The 12,236-nt window shown below is 39.8% G+C and overlaps 1 protein-coding gene across 2 annotated transcripts in view; it reads left to right on the forward strand.

Moving 5' to 3' along the window:
- The window catches only part of MAGI2 (membrane associated guanylate kinase, WW and PDZ domain containing 2), a 761,840-nt gene that overhangs the window by 684,903 nt on the left and 64,701 nt on the right, over positions 1-12,236 (forward strand). For both annotated transcript variants that reach the window (XR_012650015.1, XM_075024752.1), the window contains exons 13-14: positions 3,157-3,248; positions 9,033-9,225. Coding sequence is in view for 1 of the 2 variants with exons in the window: in XM_075024752.1 (XP_074880853.1) it covers positions 3,157-3,248; positions 9,033-9,225 (285 nt within the window). In the remaining variant the exon portion in view is untranslated. The remainder of the gene's footprint in view (positions 1-3,156; positions 3,249-9,032; positions 9,226-12,236) is intronic.

Consider the following 12,236-nt stretch of genomic DNA (forward strand, 5'->3'; position numbering starts at 1 on the left):
CTTTGTCACTCTTGCACAGGATACCCACATTATACAATCAGAAATGTTGACTTGAAGCTGAAACTCTTCTTTTAATGAAACTGGTAGGAGATGGGACATTCAGCTGGATTAAGTGGACTGGAAGGATAAGCAAAAGGAGTTTACCAAAAGTTGATTGTGTCAGACTAACCTGGTAACTGATTTTCTACACCAAATAAGCAATGCATGCTTAATCAACCTAGACTTCAACTAGATGTTTTACAAAATGCCAGTTGTAATTGAGGCACTTCCATGTTACCCTGGAGAATACAGTGCTCAGCACAAAATGTAAAGAGGAAGAATGGCTAGAAAGCAGATAAGCAATTCTACTAAAAGAACCCCTTACTGAAAGGGTAATATTAGTGGAGAGCCTTGCAATAAGTCTTCAGTGTTATTTTCATTAATGACCTAAGCACAAAAACTAGGGGTGGAAATCAAGTCCACACTCAGACATGTAACTTCAGGTATCTACGGTGCAGTTGTCTCCAGACCCATGGAGAGCTGGTCAGTGCAGCCAGTGGAGTCGTATCATACCAAGCATGAACGCTGAAACAGCCAGCAACAGCAGTGGAGGAAGTGCTCTTAAGTGTACTAGTCAGTTGCTGGAGATAATATGATATTACTGTGAAAAAGTAAGTAAAATCACGGGGTGCAATCCATCAGTGAAGACTCTGAATGAGGCAGGTGACCTGGTGACAAAGGCCACAAACAAGCTCAGGTACCAGTGTTGTCTTTGCCTATGTCTTTACTGGTAAGGTCTGTGTGCTGTTTGCTTGCAGAGGCTTGCAGTAACAGGGAGGTGGACTAGATGACCCAGGGATCCTTTCCAGTCCCAAGTTTTGTTTGCTTGGTGGGACATAAAAGAACATTATTTTTTAAAAGCAGTTTTCAGTGGCCTGGTAAGTGTTGGCAGAGAATGGGTTCCATAGACTTCCAGCTATTTGAGAAGGAAGGTTCTTCTGAGCAAGCATGATAGCACAGTCAGTTAATCCAAAGGCTTCCAAACGGTGTTAGAGCTTATAGAAAAGTATGCCCATATACAGTATTTTTAGCCTAAACCTTTTCATGGTCAACCTGGCTTCTTATTCCATTCTAAATGGGTAGAAAAACAGCCTCTTTAAAAAAAATAGTACCTCTTATTTTGGAGTCTGGTGCCGACATTGGTTTGGATCAGCTTTGTCAATGTATGTGTTTGAGGGACATTTTCATCTCAGTGTGCCAAAGCATGTATTCTTCACAACCTGACATTCTTTTACTTTCTTAATGTATTCCCAACTGTGCATATTCATTCATGTGTGTGGAAATAAAGGTAGTGCTCATTTTGTGACAGACTGCTGTAAACAGTGCCTTTGAGTGTTAGACCTTGGCTATAAATGGTGATCCTACTGTGTCTACCTACAGAGCCCTCTCCCTAGTACTAAGCCGCATCCCTGTTACACTTAGGCACAGCAAATCAGGTAAAGATAAGGTATCACTTTGATCTTAAAATTCCTCTGCTTCTCACAACTTTGAAATAACCTTTGCATTAAGTTAACATACTGTGCATGCACAAACTTCGTTTGTTCTTTTATTCACTTTAGAGACACTTATCAAATAAACTGGAAAAAGTCAGGATAATAAGCTGTTAGGATCTGTTTAGGTTTGTCTTCTAAATATATGAGAAGCAAGTTGTTAGGGAAAGATAATATTTCTATTTTACCAATTGAAATATTTGTGATTCAGTCTCACTTGTACCAATATACAGCGCTGAAATAATGCACTATGCTGCTGTCTAGAGAGGATTTTTATTGCACGGTCAGAGTATAGAGCTACTGCACGTAGTTCTGTATCTCTGTCTTTGCAAGACCTGACTGAAACTGAATTGGCTTTAATCCCAGACTAAAGCTGGGGTCTTCCCAGCTCCACAGTTTCTGAGGTGTCCACTGCTGGCTCAAGGGGGGATCTGTGAACAAGAGTCGCTGAAATACTGTGTTTCAGCCATCTGTAGTCCCTCCCCTCCCAAAGAAACAAGGCACAACTAGAACAGTGTGCTGAAATAAATCTTCCATCCCTTTTTGTGTGTTGGGGTTGGCAACAAGCTGACACTGGCCAAAAGCTGTCACAATTTATAGACCAGATTGCAATCTGTACAAAAGACCATTCCTGTTAATCACCGTCCTGCTTTAGGTAATGAGCCTAAAGCATCTCTGAACATGCAGACAAAGCAATAGTCAAAATAGACAATTTCTTAATCCTCTAACTACTTACAGTTTCACTTTATGCTATTTGAAATATTATTCAAAATTTCTCTTTTGTATTTTGAGGGCATGAAGACCCAAAACAATGGGCTCTTTCAAATAAAGCCAAAGACACTTTTATAAGAAACTGACTTTTAAAAAACACTATGTTCCTGAACTGATATATTCCAGGGCAGAATATATGTTTACAGGCAAGTTATGCAGACATATGGAAGCACAATCTTAATGATTCATAAAGCTGTTGAGACTTTAATTGAGTAGCATTAAGGAGTTGAAGTTAATGCTGTTAGCTTTCAATTTAAACCCTAAGACTCAGAGGCTTGTAATGATAGCTTTCATCAAAACTCTTTACTGAGGGTATTACCTGAAAGTGGAGTACTTAAAAGATGCATTACCTAAAAAGACATACTGCTTTATATCTGTATGTGGAACTAAAATGGCCTGTGATGATTATTCATCTTCTGTAAGTTGGACTGATAATTTTTCTATGTATCTCTATCTCCCATTTCAGTTTATTCTCTTTAGGTTTTAATGAACTGCAAGGAAAACACAAATTACATATCAGAGGTGGATGAACAGCAGTATATTATGCAGTCAGTTGTAGGAAGAAGGCACCTTTATAACCTCTATTTTGGACAGACTTTTCCAGTACTGTTCTCCTGTGAATGTGTTCTAGCTTGGTTTAGTGTATTCTGGTGAACATACCCATCCTCCAAGAGATACCTACATTTTCAAGTCTCTTCCTTGTCTGTGTACAACACATTGTGTCCCATTTGTTTCCACCAGCTCTAACCAGGATGCCATTAGTCATGTGCAATGAACACAAGGTGGGAGGGAAGATGGTGCAAACTCTCAAGACAAAGCCAATCGCTTTGCTCAGTGGGATTTCCCTTTAAACCAGGTCCCGATTACAAGGAGCTGGATGTTCACCTTCGGAGAATGGAGTCTGGCTTTGGCTTCAGGATCCTGGGAGGAGATGAGCCTGGACAGCCTGTGAGTTATTTCTTTCTGACTTTCCTTTTCATAACTCTCAAATCTGTGTAAAGGTCAGAAAAATACTACTACATAGCTGAACCCAAATGAACACCACGAGAAGGCTATAAGTAAAATGGCTTTTTTGTTCATCCATAGAAAAAGACAGGACTCTCAGGTTGTCTGCATCTAAAAGATGTCACAGTAAATTAAGTTAGCATCAGAAGGAATTAAGTTAGAAACAGTGCATCACTCAACCCTTTACTGCAGAGCGTGACCTGGCATCTTTTAATCTTTACTTTCCAAAACTGAGTTTAAGCAGAAGATTTTAAAAATCAGATTATGTAAAACTATGTATAACTGTGCTCAGTGTAGGCAGACTATATATATGCATAAGGTTAAAAGATAGTTTTGACAATGCAATTTCCAGAAACACAGAAGGCCCTACCAGGAAACGGTAGTCCACGTTCCAGGTTAGATGACAACATCACGTGATGCGTCAGGCATAAAAATGGTAGCTTTATACCATTAGGAGGGAGACATCCCCATAACCAAATAACAGGTAACAAAACCAACGTAGATTCATTGCAGTTGAAATAAAATATAAAATAAAACATATACACGATTTTTAAAAGAAATGTCTACACATTTTGGTAAACTAGTGATATATATATAAATACTATAATTTTGAGACAGCAGGCAGAATTAGTACTCCTTCAGAATAACTTTGATGATATAACTACGGTTTGTCAGCAAGGACTAATCCCAAGTTGATAATGATAACATTTTATTATCACGACCTTATGCCTAGTCTGAGTCCTGTGTTACCACATTTCTGAGATAAAGTATAACTAGTTGATAGATTTATATATTCCATATTCAAATTCATACAGAATAATATAGTTGTCACTCAAGCATTAACAATAACCAACACATGGCTCTGAGAAACAAAGAAGCTCCTCTATTTTAAAATTGTCAACATCTGTCAAAGTACTGATAAATATTAATAGTTCACTGATGCCTCCTGCAAAAAGAAACAAATGCACTGTATTCTAAAAAAGGTCCTTCAAGTGCTGATTGAAATGCAGAGACCCTATTTTAGACTAAGTGTTTTGGAATGGATTTTCAAAGCTAAATAAGGTGTAGCTGTACAGAATGACTCCAAAACAACACTGTTTCATCATCTACACTTGCAGTGTGCCTGAAGCCCCTCTGGTATCTAACTTTCTTCCGTGGAGCATGTCCCAGCACACATAAAATGGGGCCACTGAGCCATCATCTGCACATTCTCCAACTAAGCATTTTTCCTGTCCTTTCTGGATGGCCCAGCCAGTATGGGTTCTCAGAGTTCACCTGCTGGTTGAAGCCAAAAGGAAATCTCTTAGGAGCTAGAGGAAATGTCCCATTTTATCATTTTATCCTGCAAGGAATTGGCACTAGTGGAAGATTTGGAAATCTCCCTCTACCTGCTTCGGACAGTAGTGTCTAGTGGCATTTCTGACCTCCCAGGAAATTGTCCCTGGGTACAAGGCTGCTCAGTATTCTGGAAAAGTCTGTTGTGGTGTCTCCTTTAGTGTTTTTTTCATTACAAGTGGGTAATTAAGTAGTCACAGGCTGAGTGTCTGACTGGCTCTGCAGTTTGGAGGTTTATGACATTCTCATGGGGAAAAGTGCAGCTCAAATGCCCCATCTAAAAGATGATTATTTATATAAAATGGAATTATTTCAACCTAAAGGACTGTGAGAAAACTGGTTTAGAATATCTAGAATTCTGCTGGTTAGGAATACGTGCCGGAGTTGTGGGAGACCTGAATTTGTGTCTCTGCTCAACAATGCAGTAGAGTGGGAATTTGGAAATGAGTCTTTTGCCTCCCAGCTACACGCAGTATGCACTGAACTGTTACAAAGGAAACAGCTCTTTCTAGTTTCTTTTCAGCAAAGGACTGACCTGTCTTTACTGTCCAAAGTCGAAGAGCCATAGCTGGCTACCAAGTGCAGAGATAACTATCATGCTATTTTTAGAGAGCAGGACCGAAAATGCTGCCTTCTGTGAACCACCTTCTAAGATGCTTCACTGTCCTGCTGAACCATTGCTCTCAGCCTGCACTTAGCCTCAAGGTTGCTATCTCTCTTTCAGGGCTTGCAAATACAAAAGCATTTTTCCCCAGACGTATCAATCTAACAGGCTTTGTGTCTCCCCACAAACCATGTCTCAAAGTCCTCAGGAATGATTAAGATTCTAGCTTGAGTCTGAGGGTCCTACGAGGCAAAAAGGCATCTCCTTAGAGCGAGGTGTTGCAGTGCTGAACTTCTCAATTCTCACTCCCTCTTTGCTGCCCATCTACTTGTTTTCACTGCTCAAATTCATCACTAGTAAAGATGACAGATGTACTCCACTTTTTTTTAGTTTCCATCTATTTTGTATTCAAAATACAAGACTTTTTAACTCTGTTTTCTCTCCTCCACTGCTTCCGTGCTCCCCCATGGACAGCCCACCTGCAGCCTCCCATTTCTTTCACCTCCAGAAAAGGAGAGGCAGTTTCTGCCTGTCTTCCAAACCCCTGCATTTCCTATGAAACAAAAACTGAGATGCTTTGAAATGTTTGTTTCAACTCTCCCGCTATGCAGTCAGGTAACACAGAACAAAAGGAAGCTTTCATTGCCTTTTGTCTTTGTGGTTTGTTTTCTAAGAAGGTATATGGATTCTTCAGCATAAGGCAATAAGTTTTTCAAAGAAGCAGAATCCACACAAAGTTTTTTTAGAAGGATAATACTGACACTGTAGAGGGACTGTAGTTTAGTTTCCTTCTAGTTATATCAGCTCCCTGGCACCTTAGAGAGAATAAGTGCTGCTGGACTACTCCACTTTCCATATTTGTAAGCATAAAGATGTTTTCCAGAGGAAAAACTTAAATTTAATGAGAAATTTCAAATATTAGGACTGTGGGTTGTGCCAGTTCCAATCACCTCTCAAATCTCATGAGATCATACCACCACAGGTATTTATCGCATCTCCCAGTAACTTGAGGAGTTAGAAATAATCTGACTCTGTTACAGCAAGTTATAATATCACTGAAAGCTTGCAAATGTACATAAATTGGAACTTTACTGAAGTTGCAAATTGCTGTCCCAAAGCAGAGAATAATTTTGGATACATTTGTGCAGCTCAAACTCAAAATGACAGGAACATATACATAATTACACTACGAGTTTCACCTTTTCAACACAGATTGACTGGGATTCTTCTCAAAAATGCCTGCAAGATATATGTCTATATTCCTTTTATGATCAGTGCCAAGAAACAGACATTTCTAAGACATAACAGATGTCCATAGAGCAAAACGTTAGGATAATGCAGACCACACCTTAGGAACTCCTATTTTTAGCAGTGATTAGTCAGAGTTTGGATGATTAGCTTGGTTTTAGACATCACAGGCACTTAAAATTAGGTGAGAAGAATCACACCTTTTATGTGTATTACTTAAGTTTTACTATGTGCCTGTGAAGCTATTGTGTTATATTCAGAGAAACTGAAACACAAAGTCAAATAAATACCAAGAATCAAAAAGAAACTCAGTATCGAAACAGATTAACATGTATGAGTTAATAGACCCAGGCTTCAATTCCAGATTATGCTCTGTCACAATCTTCCTAATCCCAGCATTTCTCATGTTTAATCTCAAGCAATAGGTGAAACTTTCCCTTTTCTCTGTAATACACTCTTTATTGTCTACCTGTCATCTTCCTTTTCCTCACACATTCAAAGCAATCTCATGCCAGTATGAAACTGGACTACAGAGGTAATATAATCCTGATAAATATTTTTCCAATTTGTGTTTTGCTTGTAGAATTTGTAACTATTATGGAAACTACTCAGCCATGAAATGTGAGCAGATACTGGATAAGAAACAAGTTCAGACACAGAAAATGAAAAAGAAGAAAATTAAGTTATTCTTGCTATTAAATGTACCCAGTAACAGATATGGTGGCCATCATCTTAACACATCTACCTGAAGTGTTTAAAGTAGGACTCTGCTGCTTATGTGAGGAGTCAGTTCCACCACTGAGATGAGTAACACAATCACATTCCACTGTGGACATGTGAAATATCAGCAATAATTACTTAATTAGTCAAAACTAGAGAGAGTTTTTGCACTTTGCTGTAGATACTGATGACCTACCATGCTCTGAGCTGCATTTGTGTTTCTCCAAAGGTTAAAGATGTACAAATTGTTCAATACTTTGGCAGCCAATTATAAAGAAACTGCAAATGCTCAATAAAACCAAAGGAGGAAGGCAGTCCCTACAATCTTCCAAGCTGCAGAGGGTTATCACCAGTCTCTTCCCAAGATAACTAGGAAAAAATTCTTAGTCATATAAGATGCCCAAATGTAAAGGTTTTGAGAATACATTCTGGAGATCTAGCTAAATGTAGCTTCGGACAGCTTTTTTCCTGTCCAGTAAAGGAGCATAAATACATATTTCATAGTTGGATTTTTCACAAAGTATTTTCCAAAGCTTTGACGTATATTCTTTCACTATTTGAAGAACAGAATGGAGAACCTGAAAGAGTGTCTCTAGCAAGTCCGCTTGGCACTGCTTAACAGGATCCCAGGAACACCAGGAAGCAGGAAAATGCCGCATCATGTTCTCTCTTTGCTAAGTTTTAAAAGCAAAAGTGAGCCAAAGGGAGGCTAGAAACTGGGGAAAATTCTCCAGGCTTCACATGGGGTTTCATTTAAACACTCTGCTGGGATACTTGCAACTCTGCAGCTAAGACCACAAAAAAAACCCCAAGATCACCTGCGTGACTACCACATCTAGCCTTTGCAGTTCATCATGAAAAGCAATACTTGATAGCTTTTATCTTTTATTATTTAAACCAGATTGTCACACGGCATGTCATATCCATCATTCCCTGCTCACTCTCGCACTGAACAAGAGAAAGGAAAATTTGGAACAGGCTCTGTGAATGCTTTAATATTCTTTCAAAGAAAGCAGGTTTTGTTTGAATCAATCTCAACTGTTCTACCAGTTACTCCACAGGGAAAATATATATGTCTCCTTCTAATAAATTATGTGAATTTATGTGCATAGAAAGTGGAGAAAGCCATTAAAAGGTTTTGAACAGATTTTTTACTAGTTTATATGTCCCATACAAATTACATTTAAATGTCGATTTGGGAAAACAACATCTGCCCAGAGTAAGCTGACATTTTTCCTCTTTTTCCATTTTGTTAATCAACCACTACCTGAGCAATTATTCATTATGAGTAACAACATTTGATATAACACTTCTTTTCCCCAAAGAGTCCCAAAGCAAACTCTGTGTAGTGGGGTCACTTCCACTACTGACCTCAAGTGTATTACTCCAGGTGCTTAAATCACACAGCAGTGAGGAACCTTCAATAAGAAATATGCAGACTAACTAATTTAAAGTCAAAAGGACCTTTATGTGGAATTAATTTGTTTAGATCTTCTGCATAATGTCATCTATATAAACTCAACACTCCTTATAGACAGATTGTCTTGATTTGAAGATATCAGGTAGATTATCCTTAGATCAGGATTCTCAGGTGTATCACTCCTATGCATGTAGGAAGCATCTTTCTTACCAAAGGCAAGGAAGCATCTTCAATCACACCCACAGAGGAGGAGCACAGCTTTCAGACACACACAGATCTCTTCACCTGCACCAAATGACTAGCTTAATTTCAAAAGAAAGAGAAAATCACTGCAACATTCATGGCACTAAATTGGAGGCTCAGTGTGTATATGACGGGATTTTGTTTCTTTGCTGCCTAGATTCTCATCGGAGCGGTAATTGCCATGGGCTCAGCAGACCGAGATGGTCGTCTCCATCCTGGTGATGAGCTGGTGTATGTAGATGGGATTCCAGTGGCCGGCAAAACCCACCGATATGTGATTGATCTTATGCATAACGCTGCCCGAAATGGGCAAGTGAATCTTACTGTGAGGAGAAAGGTGCTACCCACGGGTGAGTGAAGGCTGGGAAAGATGAAAGGAAAAACAGATCTCAATGCTGGCAGCCCAAACAGGTGCTGTTTTAAAAAAATAGAGAAAATTAAAATCAAAGTGAATGTTTGTGTCATTTTGAAGAAAGAATAATTGTAAATAAGTGTCCCTTGTTTCTGTGACAAAAACACTACACCTGAGTGTTGTTTCCTTCAGAAGTGGAAACAATATTGGCAACCCCGGTGTGGTGACCATGAGTGCTCTGGATTTGTTCCATGCTGTCTTGGTCTGTGCTGTCGCTTCTTGTCCACCTTTGGGACAGAACGCTCACCTCAGTTAAAGCTGACTGTGTCAATAAGCAATGAGAGAAAGGCTCAAAGACTGTTAACTGTTTAGGGCAGGAACTCATTTCACTCTTGTATGTGTTAAAAGCCCATTTCTGGTCTCACTGATGTCATTGATGGAATTTTACCCCCCTTGACTGCAACGCAAGCTGGCTGAAAACCTTCTGTATAGCACAAGCGGCTCCTAGGAACAGGGCCAGATCCTCCCTTCAAGCAGACACGTTCAGAAAATAAACCTAAAACAATATGAAGAATTTGAAGTAAATGAAACCTTTAGACTAGCTCGGTTTCAATTATTGACAAACACTGGAACCTGGAAAAATGTGTGGCAGTGTCTATTAAAGCTGTAATGGCAGAATTTGCTGCTGTTCCATTGCAACCTTTGCTTACTCGAGGAAAGAAGTTTATTTAAGAACTTTTAAAACCTTTGTGGTGAGTACACTTCACAGAGGCACCAGAAATGAGCAAACCCACGTTCCCAGCCTGTCCTGTCTTCTGCCTCCCCCTGCCCCAGATCCGCTGTCGTTGCCTGCGCCATTCCCCTTCGCTCCCCTGCCAAAAAGCCGCCCTCCCACTCACCTTCGTCTTCGCAGTCCCCCTCCCACTGCGGCACCGCAGCTCCCTGCCAGCCGCACTCTCGCGGGACTGACTTTCTTCTGTTACTGACTTCAGACTCCTCCAGCCAGAAAGGTCCCCCTCCGCCCGGCGCGACGCCCCCTCGCAGCTCCCCCACCGCTAGGAAAATGGCCAATAACCAAGGTAATCCGCCGAGTGCTTGCGATTAGCACCTTTGCCGGGTCAGCTGGCTGTACAGACTGCAGGCAAAATTAGCAAGAGGGTTAGCGCAGAGTGGATGCCAGCCTTCGCTGCTGCTTGTTAAATATTAAATAAAAGGGTCTATTAAGACGCTCTGGTCTCCTGGCACAGAAAATGAAGCAAGCTGGTAAAACACCTGGAGTTATTCTTGGGCCTTGAGAGTGCCACACCGGGGAGTATAGCGTGTAACTCATTAATGTTTAAGCATTTCAGGAGCTGAACAGGATTTTAATTTGGTGTGTTACAGCATAAGCTTTGTGGAAAAATTTTAAAACGAGCGACATTGGGCATGACTGAAAAACACTATACTAACACATCAGGCCGATTGATTTCCTGTGAATTTCTCACTAGTGTGAATGTATACAACAGAGGGATCTGGGGCTTTCCTTACCTGCCTGGTAGCTGATGTACGTATCTTAGCCCTCACCTGGAATTGCCATTGTGCACAGATACTTACCCAGATCTGGAACAGAAAATCACCATTTGCAAGCTCTGGAAAACAACTTGATTAGGAAAATGTGGTATTCAGAACAATGCAGATTAAAATGCCATTTTTTCACAGGCAGAAGCAAAATGTAATTTTTTCTGATGAATATCTATTGCACAGCTGACAATCGAATAGCCATTTAAACTTTTCCTCCTTTATCTTTCTTTTCCTATACTTAATGGCACTCAGTTGCATTCTTTTATGGCCAAGCCAGCTCTTGGTCATTCTGGAGGGTAAGATAATTTCCTTTCTGTTGCAGCCATACTGACATAAACAATATTCAGCTTTCTGAAGCATGACAGCCAGAAAATGAGATCTCTCTTGTCACTGACTATGGCATTTAGTTGCAGATTTGGTTCAATAACTCTTGGAGATTTTCAATTCTAATGTAGGAGTATAATAATTGTTTGTTTTTCTTCCTCTTTATTCTCTCTAATCACTTTATTTCATAGTTGCAGAAGGACTGCTAAAGGACACACCTGACTGAGAAAACAACAGCTTGTCCTTGGATGATGTTTATTTTATTAATATATACACACTGAAGGTCTAATTTGCAAGCTCTCTTCCTAGGATGTATGTGTGTATACGTAAGCTCTTCACATGTTCAGTAGAACGACCCTGCCACTCTCATTGCTCCGAACAGAAAACTTATTACTTACATTCATCTGAAAGTTCTGTATTAAAACTGTCAATAAATGCTGATTTGTGTAAACAACTTAGATGTGCGAGGAATATAAATCTTTTTTTCCCATCTGGAAGTGTAACTTGGCTGTTTTCAATTGCCAAAACGCTTGTACTAAAAAAGTGCGTAATCCCGCAAGATTTAACTTGTTCTCTGTTCTTGTTACTATAAAGCAATACTGAAGTGTGGAGGGACTCCATTTTCACTTCTGCCCTTTCGAACTCGCCACACAAGAGCATCTTCAAAACCTTTAAACGACCACTGCTTCTCTCATGACACCCACAGAAAAACTATTTGTGATTATTTTTCATTGTACAACTGCTCTGTTCCATGAACATCTTTTAGGCACGCTAATCAACTTGTAAGAAGAACATTATTCAGCTAATCCTAATTACTCTATGTTAGCTGCCTGCTTAAATTCTTTTAATCCAAACGCAAATAATTTTATATTGGATTAGACAGTCACATTTTCCTCTTGATGACAGATCAACTGGCAGACAAGGGAATAGTGCTTGCTAATGTTTTTGCAATCCAGAGAACCACAGTTTCTTACTTTCCTTTCCTTTCTTCTAGAGAGCTTAGCAGTGAGTGTTCATGCTTGCTTTATCTGATCGCCCTTGAATGTTTTGCATAATTGCGTAGATTCCTGTCTCTCTGCATCTATTACAGCTCCTAGTTTAATATTTGCGGTAGTCTGGGCTATA

This window comes from Buteo buteo, chromosome 4 (assembly GCF_964188355.1).
Source record: "Buteo buteo chromosome 4, bButBut1.hap1.1, whole genome shotgun sequence".
In the NCBI taxonomy this organism is placed as follows: domain Eukaryota; kingdom Metazoa; phylum Chordata; class Aves; order Accipitriformes; family Accipitridae; genus Buteo; species Buteo buteo.